An 18,991-nucleotide genomic window follows, 5' to 3' on the forward strand; every position below is an offset into this window, starting at 1 on the left:
AATGGTCTGGTCATGAGGGGGCGCAGTTTCTTGTAATTCACAGGCATAGCCACTAGATGGCACCTTGAACAGACAGCCCGTTCCTAAGCAACAGCACAAGATGGGAGGGGTTTTGTTGCTGAAGTCATATCACACCACTAGTCTTCATCCAATGGGTAATAAGTAACATTATACTAGCAAAGACATAAAAAAACGGCTTATAGCTACTTGCAATGACGGGGCATGCATTTTTTTACAGTTCACTTCTGTTTTTTTTATTTCATGACAAAAAGTTACTTTAGACAACACATGAGCAGCCATTTTTGAAAGATTTTATCATACATTCCTTTCGCATTTTTTTAAATTTAAAATTAAGTTCCGATCTAATGTAAAAAATATTTACAAACAATGCGTGTTTGCAAATTTCAGCAATCGTGTTTTTTTTTATTAAATGACCTGATAACATTTCAAACAATGATTACTATGCGTCGTACATTAGTTAATATGGTTTTTTATATCGCCGATCAAAATTTCTTTCAAAGATTTTCTAAAATCAGTGCTAATTTTGGAAATTTCTGAAATTCTATATTGCACGCAAAATAAATTTCATGTTTAATGTTTTAGAAAATGATTTAATGTTGTATAAAAAAAAATGAAATTATTCTTATATAAAATGTATATAAATAAAATGTTAAGCAAATTTAAGTGTCACCGATTCCACTACAAAAACATAGTCCATAAATAAAACGGCAGTCACACTAGGCTTGTGCTTCATTCTCTTATTTTAATATGTATGAGAGCAGGAACGCGATTGTGCGAAGAAGTTGCGTATTTTGGTGTGGACCAAAGTTTGGCAAACCCTTTCTTGCTAATTCATATTGAAAAATATTTGACCAAATATTGAACTAAATGTCACTAACTGACCTCTTAACACAATATAATATGCAATATACAATGCAAAAGATACAAATGGCCTTTATGGGTGCTGCGCAACAGCTACTTTGCTGTGTATTTGTCTTGTTTCTATTTGTATTGATAGTTTTTTTTTATTCACTGTATAAAAATTCTGGTCTTTATTCTGGTCACATATGGAAATGTTAGCCTTGTAATGACTTATATGTACAATATTTCAACAGACACTGTATTTTGTTTCTTCCTCTGACAGAAATGACAACAAAACACTTCACTTTACTGTACTGTATTGACCAAGCAATCAGCATCCAGTATTAGAACTATTTGGTTTACACAACGCAGTCTTTGATTATAACTGGCAGTTATCCATTGGTGGACAGACAATTCATCTTTAATCTTCAGACAAAAACATTCTTGTTTTTTTTCTGCAATGGCAGAAATGTTTTCTTATGAACTTACATGCCAATGTTTTTCTACTAGTTTTAATACTTTTGTCATGGCCTTGATTGTTTGATGTAAAATGTGTCATTTAGATGATCATAAATCAAGATCCAAGATATCTTACCAAAATATAGAAGCATAAATATTCAGAGATGGATTGTATGAATGGGAAATTTATTATCAAATTGAAGTTAATTTCACACAGTGCATTCCACAACATACAAATTACGATTATTATAATCAGTTGTTTTTAACATGTCTTTTCTTTATCTGGAGATGATCATGGACCTTCAAGATCTTTGGCAAAGTAAGATGAAACCAGTTCAGAATGTGAAATGTGTAACCATTCTCCAGATACAAAAGTTGCATGGACTGTAAATACTAAATACTATGCCCCAAAGTTATGAAGAGCTAATCGGAACATGTCGTTGGTGCAGACCCATTTGTTATCTACATTCTTCAGCAAGAAGACCTGCTGAAAGCCCATAACTTGGTCCTGATCAGCCTGTAAAAACACACAAAAACAATATAAATGTTCATGATTTTTACAGCCTACACTGTAAGACATTTATAGTAATAAATAACTATTTATAATTATGGTAGCTTGTTTCTGCCACTGAAAAAAAGGGAAAAAGTAATAGCAACTTTTTAACTCATAATTCTGGACTTTTATTATGTAATGTTGAAGAGCTGATCACGTTCACTTAACAAAACATTAACATTTTGTTAACATTTAACAAAACTGTGGCACCTACAAATTGATCTGTCACGCCACGTTAAAGAGCGTTTAAAAAAACGGCATTTATTGTTTGAATTTCGTGATAAAATTGACATAACTTGAAAAAAAAACAGTTTCTTATCGAAAGTTACAAAATGCGGTTACAAAAAAAAAAGTTACAAAATGGTGGTTAGGCTACAGCGCTGATTTCTTGTACACATAAGACACACAAAAATTTGCAGGACGAATATGTCAAATTTAATCAAATGTCAAGGAAGAAAAATTAGTTTTGCAACAAATTAAAGTGAGATCAACCTCAACAATGGGCCAGGGCTGTGATTGGGGGGGTGGGGGGGCATTCGATACACCATGAGAGTATCGCGATGTGTCAAACTGTTTTAAAAAACGGGAGCGTTTGTAGCCAATCACAGACATATCGGATGAGCGTGTGAGTACAATAGGCAATCAGAGGCGTTTAAGATTCCGCTCACCAGTGCTCAAAGCGTCACATTTTTTATATTATACACAATACAATATATATATATATATATATATATATATATATATATATACACACACACACACACGCATATATATAGATTTATATATAGATTTTTCTCTCGCAATTTTGACTTAATTTTGAGTTTATAAGGCACAAATCAGATTTTTGGAGATATTTTCAGAATCGAGATATAAACTCACAATTGCGAGTTATAAAGTCCACATTGTGAGAAATAAACACTTGCTAGAAAAAAAGTCAGAACTTTGAGATAAAAAGTCGCAATTACGTTTTTAATTTTTTATTAAAATCCCTGCGAACCAAAAGTTGCAACCGACTTTACTTCTGTGTTGTGAAGTATTTCCAAGTGAAAGAGAAGCGTCTCGCTGCAGCCTGCGGTGGACATCCAACCCGGCCCACATCCAAGTGTGACGTCAGAAGCCACGCCCAAGTCCAAATACGGAACATTCTCATTGGCCTGATTTTTCCCAAATCAGTTCAGCGGAAACTCCGCCCTGCAGCCGATTCTTAAGATTTTATGTGTCATGTCAAATCACAGTATTGATTGCCTACAAACCCTGATCCCTAAACCTACCCGTCACTGTAACCTTACGCCTAAAAACCCTATTAATCTAGAACCTACATTCTGAAACTCACCTAAAACCTACCCTACCTATTGGACATGGGTGAGGCCTATGATATCATACTTGGATGTGGGCGGGGCTGGATGTCCAATGCAGGGTGCAGTGAGCCCTACTTTGAGAGAAACGGAATATTGAATATAGGGCGGGGTTTTACTTTAGCGCACCTCCTCTCCATCCTTCACTCATAGCAGACTAACAGTAGGAGGGGAGTGGTTAAGAACATTCAACCCAAACGGTCAAACTAACGTCATCAGAGAAGGAACGCCATTCCAGAGCGGAAGCAAATTTTCAGATATTCCCACAACAAACAAGTGTATTAACGGATACATGGTAAGCACGGATTAATTGTTCACCACAAGACTAGTGATGTGCGCTACCGCTTACAAAGTAAATAGTAAATAAAAAGAATTTGATTTTATGACGACTTTAAACAAGCTCCCATATATAATATCACTGGTTTTGGAAGGTATTAAAATGTGCCATTTTGGCACATCTGTTTTAATAAATGCAATCTTTGATCACATCTTACTTTGAGCTGGCCCATGACCATACTCATGACACAGCTGTCTGGAGTCGGGTGATGGTCCTGAGCTGTGATGCTGTGCTGAATGCTCTGAAAGGGAAGGCTCTGCAGATAGGCACATTCTGTTAAACTTAGAAAGACAACTGTGCATATGAATGGAGTAAAATAAGGAAAACTTACAGTTAGTTTGGTCATGATTGCGGCCTTCCCTTGAAATCCCTCCCCCTCCCATGTCAAACAGGAAGCATCAGTCTAAAGGAGAAAAAAAGTATATCATAATGAGGCATACAAGCACAGAATGGCGTGATAGTAAGAGCTAAAGCACAAAACAGATGGATTAAAACAAGATAATTCTGGTTTACAAAACATTCATCATGCGAGATAATGAGGTTCAATGACAGACATTTACTCGCAATAATTTACTTACATACAGGTCGGCGAGCTTCACGCGGTCTGAATCAAACTGCTGATAATAGTGTTGCACGAATCCGCTGCCGATTTGCTCCCAGATCGGTTTTTCTGCCATTGTTTTTAACCGTATGAAAGCTCCCGCGCAAGTTTGAACAGAATATTCCACGTGTAGCTGAAGCTGCAAAAAACACTGAAGATAGCTGTTTGGTAAAGTTAAACGAACGTATATTAATTCGCGATTTTAACTAACATCGTGTGTAAAACATTATTGCTGTAGATATTATTTTTAAACTTACATGACCACCTCAGTGTGATGGCACGCTACCTGGGCTGAATAGCTTCGCGCCTTATTGGCCGGAACAAGAAGTTACCGGCAGATCTGAGATCAGCTTTTAGCCAGAGAATCTCTAATATGTCCGTAGACGGGCTTTGTTTTAGCCATTGACTGTAGTAAAAAAAAAAAAAGCTTTTAGCAGGGTACATGAATCAAAGGGATTCAGAAATTGGATTAATTTTTCAGTCTTATAAAATAAATGCAGAACTGATACTTGCTGAGAATTTTAATTACGATTGTATACAAATGAACGTAAAAAATTTGTTTATTCACAATTAAAAGTGAACTAGGAATTATGTGAATTATGGTTAACAAAAGTACACTAAGAATTAAAAACAGGGAAAATACTTCAGTTATCTATCAATATTAATGTCAATTGATAATATTATGATATAAAGCCAAAAAAATAAATAAAAATTAATACATTACATAGGTAGACAGAAAATATAAATAGAGAAATAATATATTTAGCTGTGCAGCATAAAAAAGTGATTGCTCTAAAATAATTGAACAGGTATCTTGTACATGGGCCAAAAACGAATGGTTTGGATAGAAAATGAATAAAAAGACATGTATATGCGTGAACTACTGAATAGACATGAATGTAGTAGTATACTTTATTGTCCTCGAAAGGAAATTTGTTGTGGACTACATGTTGCTTCATAGACATAATATACAGATAGACAGATAGACAAATACTAATAACAATTGTAAAATATATTATCAAGATAAATACTTATTCAACATTCGCAGAGATATATAGATATGTTCAAAAATGAATAGAAAGAAAATGGTTGGAGCCTGACCATTACATTCTATGTGTAAAAAACTCCCCAAATAATATTAGCTATATCAATATTTTTTTAACATCTTTTTAAACATTTGTTTATTTTTATTGTAATATATTATCCAATTATTATAATAATTGTATAATTTATTATATTAAAATCCTTTGAAATGTGCTTATCATGTGTTTTGGCGTAAAATGATCATTTCAAGCACAATGTACAAAGTGGAAATTATCATTATATTAAAAATATCTGACAGGACTTTTAAAAGACTTTTATCATGCCATCATTTCTGAAGTCGTTCTGAGATCTCCTATCCATCGATTATTGCATTCAGACGATTAATTTGTGCCAAAACGTGCACTTAAAAATATATGTAAAGACATTTTTGTTTATTTTATAGCTATATCAAAAATTAAACCACAAGTCAATATATCAGACTATTTTGTTTTCGAGAATATCTGTCAGGCGCATAAAGGACAGCTATAAATTCGCAAATGAGTTGAAGGCAGTTACGTGCATAGACATCATATAGATAGACGCCCTATCGACCGCTACTGCCTATTGGCGCGGACGAGCCGTGGGGCCGCCATCTTAAACCGGTCACCCGCTCCGCTCAGTGTAATCTGTTTGGCTGGTGCAATGAGCTGTCAGCGCATTTAATTAATCATATCTCACTGAATACCGAACTGATTTTCACGCGAGTTTTTTTGCTGCAACGGTCATACACGTAGCTACGATACAGGACACATTGAATATTTTACTCACAAAATACAAACAATAGTACGGTAATGTTAAATGTTAAATCTTACTTGTGAAAAGTAATCCCCGAGTGATGGTCCGCCGATTTGAGCAGGAATATGCTGCACAGTGCTCTGGCATCTACTGCTGCTATGCAACGCAAATAGGAGTATGACCGGTTTAAGATGGCGGTCGAATTTCTTGCGCCACAGCGGCCAATAGGGCATCTAGTCTCTATATGATGTCTATGGTTACGTGTATCAAGTCAGTATATGGTAGAGAATGGGACACCTCAGGGGAGTGTAATAAGTCCAACTTTATTTTCTATTATGATAAATGATGTATTTGTAAACATTCCAACTGATATGGGGAGATCATTGTTTGCAGATGATGGAGCATTGTGGAAAAGAGGGAGAAATGTGGAATATGTAATTAAAAAAATGCAAGATGGAATTAATAAAGTCGAGAAGTGGGGGACAGAATGGGGATTTAAATTTTCAGTGCAACAAAAGTTATGTTCTTCACAAGAAAGAAAGTCAGGGAATGGTATTTGAAATTGTATGGGAATAAGTTAGAGAGAGTTGAGAGTTTTCGTTTTTTGGGAGTATATTTTGATGTGAGATTAATATGGAGGGAGCATATTAGATATGTAATTGATAAGTGTAAAAAGGTTATAAATGTCATGAGGTGTCTTACAGGATTGGGGTGGGGTGCGGATGTAGGTTCGCTAAAATACATATATATATAGCCTTCATAAGATCAAGAATAGACTATGGAAGTATTGTATATGGTTCAGCAGCCAAATCTGTGTTGCATGGCAGAACTGGATGTTATATAAGCCCGGGCTTTAAGTTTGTGTGTAGGAGCGGTTAGAACTTCCCCAGTATGTGCTCTCCAAGTTGAAGCAGGTGAAATGCCATTGTGGTTGAGGAGAAAGCAGCTAGTAATTTAAGAGGGCATGGAGACAGTCATCCAGTAAAAAAGGTGCTGCAGACATGCTGGGAGAAGGAGACAAAACAAAAAACAAGTTGTGGGTGGACAGGGGATCAAATGGCAAAAGATACAGGGGTTTATGATAAAGAGTTTTGTGCAAGTGTGGTTTGGCCTATCAGACCTATATTGGAATTAGAAATACCATGTGTAGATTTAGAGTTACTTAAGATTAAACGTAATAATAAGGAGGCGGATTTAAATAGTGTATATTATAGTTATAAGGAATGTAAGTATAAGGAGAGTATTCAGAATTTTACAGATGGGTCAAAGGACATGCAAACAGAGGCAAAAGGGTCTGCAGTTGTTATTCCTATAGATACAAGGTGGAAATTAGTAAAAGATCATCGGATTATCTGAGTGTATTTGCAGTTGAAAGTTGTTTGCCATATTGATGGCGTTGGAATGGACAGAACAAAGTAGGGATAAAGAAATATTAATATGTAGTGACTCTGTATCAGCTTTAGTAAGTATGTAGACAGGTACAACTAGAAGTCATCTGGACCTGCTCTATAAGTTTTATTCATGATCTCAAGAATAAATAGGCAGGGGAAAAATGTCATATTTATGTGGGTCCCTGCACACTTGGGAATTCAGGGAAATGAGAAAGCAGATAAAGTGGCAAAAGAAGCAGTTAAAAAAGGAGATGTGGAAGTCAATATTAAATGATCAAAATCAGAGGGGAAAGTGTGGAGGAGTGTAAATCAACAATGGCAACAAAGTTGGGATAATGCAACAAAAGGGAGACATTTGTATGAAATTCAAAGAAGTAGGTAAAAAAGTAGGTATATCAAGAAGTAGGGGAGCGAAGAGAAAAGAGCAGGTGATAATAAGTAGGTTGAGAATTGGGCATAGTAATCTTAATTGCACACTTTTAATTATAGGAAAACATCCTACAGGAATGTGTGAACAATGTCAGGAGGCTGAAACAGTAGAACATGTTCTTAAAAAGTGCAGGAAATTTAATCAGGAAAGACAATAAATGATAAAACAGTTAAAAAATATAGGAAGGGTAGATGATACAGTAAAAAGTTTATTGGAGTATGGAGTGAGTGTGGAGGGTAGGAAATGGTTATTTGGTTTTTTGAAGGGGACTTGATTAGATAGGCGGATTTAGTATGAGTAAAAGTAAAGGGTAGTTAAAGCCTGAAGATGGCAGTAATGCAACTAAATGGATGCCATCTGCCGTACAAATCTAAAGAAGAAGAAGGAAGCAGTTACGTGTTGTCTCGCGGATGTTCTACTTACTGTAATTGTAGAAGTTAAATGTATAACCATGTCTGGGTCTCAAGGAGTCACTGCTTTGTGCGAAAATCCTAACGAGGTGTTTTTGGATGTTTCTAAATTGCTTATTACATACGCGGACAACATTCTTAGGTAAGTGAAGGGTTCCGGAGACATTTCAGAGAGTCCCGGCCGGGGTGGAATGTTGTTGTGCCTTATTACTGGAAATGACAGTCTGTCCAACTATCTTGTTTTTTAATTCCCTATCCTACATTCATCATATTGTATGCGACCTCTAAGCTACACATTATTTCTATCGTTGGATTTTTTTCTTCTTCTTTCAGTTTGATCTTGTGCATGTGTGTTTTGTAGGAACCCAAATGAGGATAAATACAGATCAATCCGTATTGGAAACCCAACATTCTCCACCAAGCTTCTGCCTGTCAAAGGAGCAGTTGAATGTCTCTTTGAGATGGGTTTTGAGGAGGTTGGTGTTGTATAAGCAAATATAGTTACATTTATGGTTTTAAAGCATCATCACATGTTTTATGTGCTATTTGTATGTCGTCATTAGGCTGAAACCCACTTGGTGTTTCCGAAGTCAGCCTCTGTGGAGAGGCTGAGGCAGGTGCGGGAAACTATTGCTGCTGAAAGAGACCAGAGGCTTGGTACGAGCAAAGCTGCATCCAACCCACAAAGTGCCAGAGTTCCTCCAAATCCTGCCCCACCTCCACCAGTACCCGTACCCTCCTCTCCTTCTGCAGGCCCTGCGTCTGCCACTGCAGTCCCTACACCTGCACCAGCTGCTTTACCTTTCACTGTGAGTTTCTTTTTTCTTCCTACTTTGTCATTGAACAGGGTTAGCTACTTGTTTTATTTTAAAGAGATAGCTCACCCAAAAATTAAAATTCTGTCATTAATTACTCGCCCTCATGTCATTCCAAACCTCTAAGACTTTCGTTCATCTTTGGAACACAAATGAAGATATTTTTGATGAAATATGAGAGCTTTCTGTCCCTCAATAGACTGCTACACAACTGGCGCTTCAAAAAGTTCATAAAGAAATTGTAAAACTTATCCATATGAATTGAGCGGTTTAGTCAACATTTTCGGAAGAGACAAGATAGATTTATTCACATATTGCAACTGAACCTGCTTGATGTGTGAGAACAAACCTTATTGGTTCTTGCTGAAGCTCAAACATGCTGTGTAACACGAGAATGAACCTCATTGGTTCTTGTACATCAAGCGAACATGCTTGAGCTTCCGTTTACCACAACTGATGTGTGAGTTGATGAATGCTGTGTGAATAAAAGCCTAAATTCAATCTGTTCATCATATAAAGCGGTCGTGTCTCTTCAGAAAACCATTCAATTCAAATGGTTAGTTTTATAATCTCGTTATGAAGCGTCAAAGCGGTAGTTGCGTAGCTGTTAATGGTAGGGCTGGGTACCGAGTTCGGTACTTTTTAGGTACCGACCGAATTGCCTCGATACTACCGAGTATCGAAACATGTCTTGTTTTTCGGTACCAAGTTTCGGTACCTAAGTGGTTAATCTCGTCAATGTCAGTGAAACAATAAACATGCAGCATGATTGGCTGTGGCGGAAAAACACTAGTTTACGCGGCTGCCCAGAGACGTGCTTCGTCGTGTGTGTGTGTGTGTGTGTGTGTGTGTGTGTGTGTGTGTGTGTGTGTGTGTGTGTGTGTGTGTGTGTAAGCGTAAGCGTCCAACCCACATAGATAGAAAATATGTGGAAATGATCAAAAGTGTACCTATGTACCCGACTCGATGCCATAAGCACACGATGCAATATTTTCGACAAGATAATTGCTGCCAAGACCGGTAACACGGTAAATCTACACTTAAAAGCGCACAGAATACACTCGAGAGTAGAAAGTTTATCCGCCTTCGACTACAAGAACTGGAGCGCGTCACATATAAACCAAAACTCAGCGTATAGGATACTTGCCTCACAGACATGAGAAATAGTTCTATATATGTTCAAAATATGTCAACTTTTAAACGAAACAATTAGAAATAAATAGTTTGATTACCTAATCCATATAGGCGCGCGCGCGTTCACTACTGCAGGGATGACGAGTCATCGCAAATTCGCAATAATTATCTTTGCAGCCAACACGTTTAGTAAACACTTATTCATTAATAAACAATTAAAATATCTCCTTGCTATCGTTTCCCGACACATCCATAATCATTAGGCTACTTTTGCCAGTGCTTTGCGCAAGCTTCATGTGTGCTGAGCGCGTGGCATATATCCAGCACCCCAGTAGCCTATATTTAATTCAATTCACATTTATTTGTATAGCATTTTTCACAATACATATCGTTTCAAAGGAGCTTTACAGAAAATGCATGTGTCTAAATTACAATTTAGAGTGATCTGTTATCAGGGGTGACTGTGTGTAATGCATTTCAATTAATTTTCATTCAGTTTCATTGTTAAACAATGCATTAAGTCAAGGCAGAAACAATGAGCTCATTGAAGTAAAGAATACATGTTGTTAAATGATTAGGAAACATAGAAAACTTTAGCATTGGTGCTTTTTTACAGACTCAAAATATGAGTGTAAAAAAAGTCAACAAACTGAAAAAATAAAAGTTTTTTTTTTTAGGTAATGTTATATTGATAAAATTGGTATCGAAAAAAGTATCGTTCAGGAACCGGTATCGAAGTCAAGGTATCGGTACCGGTATCGAAAATTTTGTTACGATACCCAGCCCTAGTTAATGGTGGGACAGAAATCTCTCAGATTTCATCAAAAAGATCTTCATTTGTGTTACGAAGATGAATAAAAGTCTTATGGGTTTGGAACAACATGAAGGTCACAATGAAGGTCAGTCATTTATGACAGAATTTTCATTTTTGGGTGAACTATTCCTTTAAGGATGATATCATAAACTTTCTGCACCACCAAATAAAACAGCGAAATTAATAATGGGGAAAACATGTATAAAAAATTGTTTGAAGACTATCATTGTTTCTCTTTTTGTTTTCTGATGTATTAGTCGAGCAGCGTGACATTCTTTAGGACTGTACAGTCAAACTTCCAACATGTGTTGACATACGAGAGCCCTGAACTGCAGCAGAAGGCACTGAACTGCATACCTCATGAAGTGCTCCGGTCCAGGGCTAAAGAACGGCTGAAACAAGCCGAGGATGCAGATCCAGGTTAGCAAGACATGATATCACAACTCCGAATTAACACATATACTTGTAAACAAAATCAGATTTATTTACATTTAATTCACTTTTCATAACGTTGGATCAACTTTCCTATTTAAACCGGAAGAACAAAATGGCTTAAAAAAAACATTTTAATAAATAATAAACATGAGTGCTATTGTTGTTTTCATTGATGTGCAACCTGTCTGTTAACATCTCAAAAAATGTTTTAGGGTTTCATGACCCTTTAAAACTGATTAATATTTTTTCCCCATTTAAAAGTTTAATGCAAAGAAGACATTTTGAACAATATGTTTAAACTTATTTATACTTGCATGAAATAAAGACTCCAGTCCAGATTATCAGAAGCTGACTCATGTTTATGTGTTGTGTTCCACTTACAGCGTGCAGTTTAGGTGAGGAGGACATGTTAGTTCTAGACCTGTTGCAGTGGTTCAAAGGGGACTTCTTTTCCTGGGTGGACAGCCTGCCATGTAGCCGGTGTGGAGGTACAACCCAGCCTTCTGGATCCCTCCCCCCCTCAAATGATGACCTACGCTGGGATGCAGGCCGTGTAGAGAACCACTTCTGTCAACCCTGCCAACTCTCCAATAGATTCCCAAGGTACATCTGCTTTTTCATTCTCATCAAGAAGTTACACTGTTAATGATGTTGAATGTCTAGTATCTTGTCATTGCAAACCTGTATGACTTTCTTTGCTCTGTGGAACACAAAATCATATATTTTTATGTTTATGCTGCAGACATAATTATATATTGACCAGGGGCTGTTAAAGGGTTAGTTCACCCAAAAATGAAAAATCTGTCATGAATTACTCGCCCTCATGTTGTTCCAAATCCGCAAGACTTTTGTTCACCCTCGGAACACAAATAAAGATCTTTTTGATGAAATCTGAGAGATTTCTGTCCCTCCATAGACAGCTATGCTCAAAATACAAAATATCTCCAACCCACATTCACTAGAGCGCCACGACGCATGCATGTTGTGTTGACTCAAGAGCAGTCGCTGTTGCCTGAACGCGTGTTGGAGATTAATATTCTGTAAATAAAGGGGTAAATTCAGTTTTTTTGTGCAAAAAGCAATTCGTGTCACTTCATAAAATTGAGGTTAAGCCACTGGAGTCACATGGATTACTTAAAGATGTTTTTAACTACCTTTCTGGGTCTTCAAAGTGTCAGTTGTGTAGGGTGTCAATGGAGGGACAGAAAGCTCTCAGATTTCATTAAAAAGATCTTCATTTGTGTTTCGAAGATGAACAAAAGACTTGCGGGTTTGGATTGAGATGAGGGTGAGTAATTAATGAAAGAATTTTCATTTTTTTGTTGAACTAATCCTTTAAGCTCCAAAAAAAACACTATAAAACTACCACAAAACTAGTTTATTACTTTGTATGTTGTGCTATAAAATCATAAAATAGGTTTGTGTAAGTAACAGATCCGAATTCTCTAAAAATCTTCCTCTCCACGACATTGACCACTTGGTGCTTTGGTATGGAAAAGAGCAATGTTATTCATGTCATTACTGCAAATTACCATTAATTTTCCTTCCTGATTACAAGTCCAGACTAGTACAGATTATTAGTCTGGTGGGTTCAGTTAATCCATGGGAGTGTGTGAGCAAGTTGTGAGTGCTCACCTTTTCAATTGAGGTAAAAAAATTTATCTCTCTAGAGACGTCTAGAGTTATATGTAGGTGCACCATGGGAAAACCTCAGAAAAGAGGGACCATCATGGGGAAATCAATTAAAAAGGATCAGTATGATAAACCAGTGTACTGTATTTTACTTTCTTTTTTTTATTCTAAAATGTTTAAACTATTCTTATTTCTTTTCATTATTTTAATTTCTTCTATGTAAAGCACTTTGAATTACCATTGTGTATGTAATGTGCTATATAAATAAACTTGCCTTGCCTTGCCTTCTGCAGGTACAATAACCCAGAGAAGCTTCTGGAGACCAGGAGAGGACGCTGTGGGGAATGGGCCAATTGTTTCACGCTGTTCTGCCGAGCCTTAGGCCTTGAGGCCAGATATATCTGGGACAGTACAGGTAGAAATCTTACAGCTTTAAGGCCCCAAAATACTCCAAACAAAGTTCTTTTTTTGTTTTTCTCTTATGGGTAAAAAGAAGTAGCATCCTGTGCTGGGAGCCACATTTATATAAATGTGTAAATATGTGCTGCACGCTTTCCTATCAATAACAAAATAAACGCATAACAAAAAGTGACAATGACAAAACATTAAACAGCAGTTAAAAAAGCATCTGATCACCAACTCTGCAGTTCACCTTTATTTGAATAGCACTTAATACAAAATCTTTAAAGGAAACCGCTTGCAGTATTAAATATGAAAAAACAATTTCAGTGTTTCAATTAGAATTACAACTTTTATATTAAAACAGTTTGTTTTACCTATTACCTATTACCTAATCGCCACAGATACATAGTTCGAAGGGGTTTACCAGCCAGAGCTAAATTTTCCAGGGGTTGCTTTGGCAAGCTATCGAAATCCCGAAACGAACTCCAAATGAACTTTGTTTTCGGATTAGTTTGAAATTATGTCACATCAGTTAATTCTTCGATTTTGCTTGAAGTACTAACTGTCTGGCCCTTTACTGTACCACAATGATATCATTTGGGAATGGAAACACAAAGTTTTGTCCGGCTTTTAGATCACGTGTGGACGGAGGTGTATTCTCAGTCACAGCATCGCTGGCTACACTGTGACCCTTGTGAGAACACATGTGATAAACCCCTCCTGTATGAAGTCGGCTGGGGGAAGAAACTCTCCTACATCCTGGGCTTCTCTAAGGACCAGGTTGTGGATGTGACGTGGAGGTACTCCTGTAAACACCCTGAGGTCCTTTCCAGACGCACACAGGTTCAGGAGACATGGCTGCTTCATACGATTAACAAGCTTAACACTACGGTCAGTTTCCCATTTTCATGCCCTCATATAAATACAGCTCCTTTCATCATTGCCTTGAAAAAATGTATCTGACTGTCACGGTGTACAACTCCATACCTGTAGAGGCAGCAGTCTCTAGGAGAAGAGAGGAAGAAGCAGTTGTTGCAAAGACTGTTGGTGGAGCTGGTAGAGTTTATTTCTCCCAAGACCTCTACATCTGGAGAGCTGGGCGGTCGTGTCTCAGGATCTCAGGCTTGGAGAGCAGCTCGAGGGGAGACTGGTACAAGTGACTCTAAAGGGGTGAGATGCTCAACTGGAACACAATGTTTCATTACTGGTTATGCCATTGGAGTTATTTCAATACTAGATAGATAGACAGACACACATGCGCACACACACACATAGTAAATTAACTTACCTTAGTTTTTATGTTTCCTCCCAGAATGCACAAGAATGTGTCTTCATTCCTTCCAAATCTGAGAAGCAAAACAAGTTTTTTCACATTTGCTACAACATGACCAAAGACTGTTACTTCAGACTGAGCAATGACCAAGAGACTATCCCAGGATGGCAGAAAGGTGCTTGGAGGACAGAAAATATGTTCCGGAAAGAGGAGCATGACTGGCAGATGGTTTGTTTCTTTCAGTGGTTTATATTTTGAAGATGAAGGCAAATTCATCTTAATTCTTTATTTAACCATTAGTGATCTGCCTGTTTTCAATCTAATTTGACTGATTTTAATTTAATGATATCAATTGATGTTAAAGGTGGGCTATGTGATTTGCAAAACGGCCGGCAGATTTTGAAAATACACAACTCATAAGGTCCTACCTACTTCTCCTCCAACGCTGGCTCTGACTCCACCCATTCGAAAAACATGGACGCGCAATCAAGCACGAGCGAAAACTCAGATGCCCCTTACATAAATACAATCGCTCACATCAGCTTCCTCCCCAAACAGGTTGTTTAGCTAGCTAGTTCTACATATGGCTGGGCTATAACGTTAGAACAGCTACAATTCTCGTGCGCATATCGTCAGTAAAGACAGTTCCCTGATTAGTAGTAAATACTACAAGTTAATCGGCTTCTCACCTGTCAAGCAGAAAAAATGCCACAGCCGCATCTGTTGGTAGTCCTTCCTGGTCCTTCAGTTGCCGCCAACGTTGAAAAGCATCGCCTAGAAGGACCCTTGTTTTAGACCTTTCTCTTTCGGGCGTTTTGTTCGCAATTGCTCTCTCGAAAATAGATTTCCTTTTCTGTGATGGTCTTGTCTGACATTCTCCAAACGGAAGCAACTATACCTTCTCCTTCTCTCTCTCTCTCTGTAAGTTACCGGGGCGACTTGCATTTCCTGTGACTGGGTCACGAGCTTTGAGTATGCGCACGAACGGGACACGCGCGCGTGGGGGGAGGGGGGCATGGTAAGACCGTTTGAGTGACGCATTCTCTGTCCAATGATTCTAGACGGTCTTGAAAATGATTGTCTGGAGTTTTTCGAGTCCTGCCCGTTCCACAGATGATTAAATTGCTTAATTTTCATTTCAGTGCTTCTAATTTACAGCCAGCAAGTGGGTCAGGAATAGGATTTCAAGTGGTCAAAAAAGAAAATCACATACCCCACCTTTAAATTTTATTACTTGTTTATATATCATGATTTTTATTTATTTATTTTTTAATATTGTTTCATATTAACCTGGTAGTATCATTTCTTTAATTGTATACTCTTATTTTCCATAAATTCAAAAATTTTGCAAAGTATTATAGATTTATTATACAGTGCCATTCAAACGTTTTTGTAATGTTTTTGATAGAAGTCTCTTAAGCTTGCTCACCAAGACTGCATTTATCTTATCAAAAATGCAGTAAAACTAATATTGTGAAATATTATTACAATTTAAAAGATCTGTTGGGTGCTCAACTTATATTTATTATTACAGCAGAAAATGGTTTTGCTGCTTAATATTTTTATAGGTACAATGATACATTTTCAGGATTCTTTGGTGAATAGAAAGTTAAAGGAGTAGTTCACTTTTTAAAAACTTTTGCTGATAATTTAATCACCCCCATGTCATCCAAGATGTCCATGTCTTTCTTTCTACAGTCGAAAAGAAATTAAGGTTTTTGATGAAAACATTCTAGGATTTTTCTCCATATAATGGACTTCATTGGGTACCAAACGGTCCAAGGTCATTCAACAAACGAAATGACTCGAAAAAATATTTGTTAATTTTGAACGAGTCTTTGTTCGAGTCATTTCGTTCATTCAACGAACGAAATTACTCGAAAAAAGATTTGTTCATTTTGATGAACGAGTTTAAACAGGAGAGTCACGAACGTGCATCACAGAACAGAGCAAGTCGAGCATTTGTGCTTATAAAACTTAAACTTTTTTATTTATTTTTGAAATGACCGATCGTTTCGCAAGATAAGACCCTTATGCATCGTCTGGTGTCGTTTAAACCCATTTGAAGCTGCACTGGAACTGTCATTTGGACCTTGGACCGTTTGGTACCCAATGAAGTCCATTATATGGAGAAAAATCCTAGAATGTTTTCATCAAAAACCTTAATTTTTTCAACTGAAGAAAGAAAGACATGGACATCTTGGATGACATGGGGGTGAGTAAATTATCAGCAAAAGTTTTTTAAAAAGTGAACTACTCCTTTAAAAACGTAGAAATCTTTTGTAACATTAAAAATGTCTTTACTGTCACTTTTGACATCTTTGCTTCATAATAGAATTCATTTCTTTCAAGAAAAAAAAAAACTGGTCTGATCCCAGACTTTTGAACGGTAGTGTATAGGCCATAACATAAAAAAAAAATGTTAGACTCATCGTACTGACCAGAATTACAGTATCTGTGCATTCCTACTTGTAGGCGTTTCTATCATATTAGCCATTGTCCTAAAGAACACATTTACTGGGGTTTAAATGCAGTACTTACTGTGCTGACTTTGTGGTTGTAGGTGTATTTGGCACGAACAGAGGGCTCTCCCTTTGGAAGGATAAGCTGGAAATTTAACTGCGCTCCAGTAGGAATGAAGATCAAGTCCACTTCAGTCCGAGCCTTAAGCCAGACCTTCCATTCAGGCAGTGTGCGTTGGACTTTACGCTCCGCTGAGACCACCATAGAGTTCCCTGGAGGTATCAGTCTCGCTGCTTGATGTGTATTAGGTTAAATCACGGCTCTCCTCTTGAAGAGGAGAAAAATGGAAATGGAAAATGGTTTTTAAATGTAACATGATTGCCACCAATTAAGCTTGATTATAATATTAGTAATGGGTTTATTTTCACAGATGGTGAACTGCACTCCTCTTCAAGACTGTCTGGAGGCGAAGAGCTGATTGTGGAGGCGGAGCTCACAGGAGGAGAGGGTGAAGTGTCGTGGCAACACACTCAGCTGTTCAGACAGAGTTTAAAAGACACCGGGAAAGTTTTATTTGAAATTGTGGTTGAAATGGAAGAGCCTTGATGAGAGATAAGCATGTACATATCTTTTGCAAGTACACATTTGAAGTACTGAGGAAATGTTTATCAAAGGTAAGAAAAGTTTTAAGGTTTCATTTGAAAGCAACCTACTAATCAAGGCACTAGCGTGTTTTCTTTTAACGCCCTGAAATAAGTCTTATCTGCATGTCTTCTTACTGCGCGCCATGGATGTTCATTTTTATTTGTTGTCTAATAGCCAGAAATATATCTGGCTAGTAGATAACTCTAAATAACTCTGGCTAGCTGGTCAGTTCTGCAAATTGAACTAGTATGTCAAATAAATGTGATTTTTAGATGTGACCAGATTTGGAAATGTCTAATTCGGCATTGTTCTTACACAATAATTTATTTTTGAGATTCAGGCATTGTTGTACATTTTTAAAACGGACTGTACATCATCCTTTCCTGTTCAGAAGTGTAATGATATGAGCATTAAATGATTTAATTCTTCAGTTGTACATAAACCCTTTACTGCACTCTAATTAGACTGCTTAATGGTAGACGTTGCTTTTGTGTGTTTTTTTTCTTCTCAATCTTAATTTAATAGCAGGATAAACAATCGCTTATTGACAAGAATTGCACAAAGTGACAGCTGGTGTGGATGTTATACTTAATACAATTCTTGGAATGAATGCTTGGCCAATCAGATTAAAGGACCGGAACTGTGCCACGTATATCTGCCTGCTCCAGGTTTTTAGCCTCCCCATAAAGGTTCTATCTGTGTGAAAAAAATAAATATATACAGTATATATATAAAATATACATGTTCCCCAAACGAGTTCAGCTGAAACTCCGCCCCGCAGACAATTCTAAAGACTTCATTGGTCATGTCAATCACAAGTCTCGCCCGAGACTGTTTCTGGTCAAATTAATGTATTTTCCGAGCTGATAATGTAATGTTAAACGTATGGAAATGGTTTAAAAAAACACATGGCTCCATAGTAAACTTAATTTCTGCAAGCCATGCTCGTTTTCTCTTTTCAGTCTTTGGCATGAAATGCAAGGCAAATGGGTGTCGTTTACGGACATTCTTTGCTGGTGCTAAGATGACGTACTTTCCAGAAACTACTTCTGTTTATTGCTGATGTTGGGTGCCACAACAACAACAATAAACATAAGAAATTTTCAGGCAGTTGTTTTTTAATTTTCAAAAAGTTTCTGTTTAATTCATTTAGTCACTCTTTT

At 37.1% G+C, this 18,991-nt stretch overlaps 2 protein-coding genes across 2 annotated transcripts; one reads left to right on the plus strand and one right to left on the minus strand.

Annotated features, from left to right (window-relative positions):
• Positions 1–1,487: 1,487 nt before the first annotated feature.
• Positions 1,488–4,517, minus strand: nutf2l (nuclear transport factor 2, like). The gene is made up of 5 exons (XM_077195415.1): positions 4,424–4,517; positions 4,144–4,305; positions 3,897–3,968; positions 3,723–3,821; positions 1,488–1,837 (listed from the first exon to the last, which is right to left on the minus strand). Exons 2-5 carry the CDS (start codon positions 4,240–4,242, stop codon positions 1,721–1,723), a joined length of 387 nt encoding a protein of 128 aa, XP_077051530.1. The 5' UTR covers positions 4,243–4,305; positions 4,424–4,517; the 3' UTR covers positions 1,488–1,720.
• A 3,642-nt stretch (positions 4,518–8,159) lies between these two features.
• Positions 8,160–18,304, plus strand: ngly1 (N-glycanase 1). Its single transcript, XM_077195418.1, has 11 exons — positions 8,160–8,357; positions 8,577–8,691; positions 8,779–9,024; positions 11,236–11,398; positions 11,797–12,016; positions 13,339–13,460; positions 14,082–14,338; positions 14,441–14,617; positions 14,760–14,948; positions 17,284–17,461; positions 17,614–18,304. The coding sequence occupies exons 1-11, from the start codon at positions 8,257–8,259 to the stop codon at positions 17,787–17,789; spliced, it is 1,944 nt and encodes a 647-aa protein (XP_077051533.1). The 5' UTR covers positions 8,160–8,256; the 3' UTR covers positions 17,790–18,304.
• The last annotated feature ends 687 nt before the right edge of the window (positions 18,305–18,991 follow it).

This window comes from Siphateles boraxobius, unplaced genomic scaffold (assembly GCF_051911475.1).
Source record: "Siphateles boraxobius isolate OS27281-9 unplaced genomic scaffold, OSU_SipBor_1 33, whole genome shotgun sequence".
NCBI classification, from domain to species: domain Eukaryota; kingdom Metazoa; phylum Chordata; class Actinopteri; order Cypriniformes; family Leuciscidae; genus Siphateles; species Siphateles boraxobius.

Excerpts from the sequence above, each read along its gene's own strand:
- nutf2l (XM_077195415.1), bottom strand. The coding sequence starts at position 4,242 with ATGGCAGAAAAACCGATCTGGGAGCAAATCGGCAGCGGATTCGTGCAA. Across the intron at positions 3,969-4,143 it reads TGAAGCTCGCCGACCTGTAT|ACTGATGCTTCCTGTTTGAC; the intron begins GTAAGTAAATTA and ends TTTCTCCTTTAG. Across the intron at positions 1,838-3,722 it reads TGGTCATGGGCCAGCTCAAA|GCTGATCAGGACCAAGTTAT; the intron begins GTAAGATGTGAT and ends GTGTTTTTACAG.
- ngly1 (XM_077195418.1), top strand. The coding sequence starts at position 8,257 with ATGTCTGGGTCTCAAGGAGTCACTGCTTTGTGCGAAAATCCTAACGAG. Across the intron at positions 14,339-14,440 it reads TTAACAAGCTTAACACTACG|AGGCAGCAGTCTCTAGGAGA; the intron begins GTCAGTTTCCCA and ends CCATACCTGTAG. Across the intron at positions 14,618-14,759 it reads GTACAAGTGACTCTAAAGGG|AATGCACAAGAATGTGTCTT; the intron begins GTGAGATGCTCA and ends GTTTCCTCCCAG.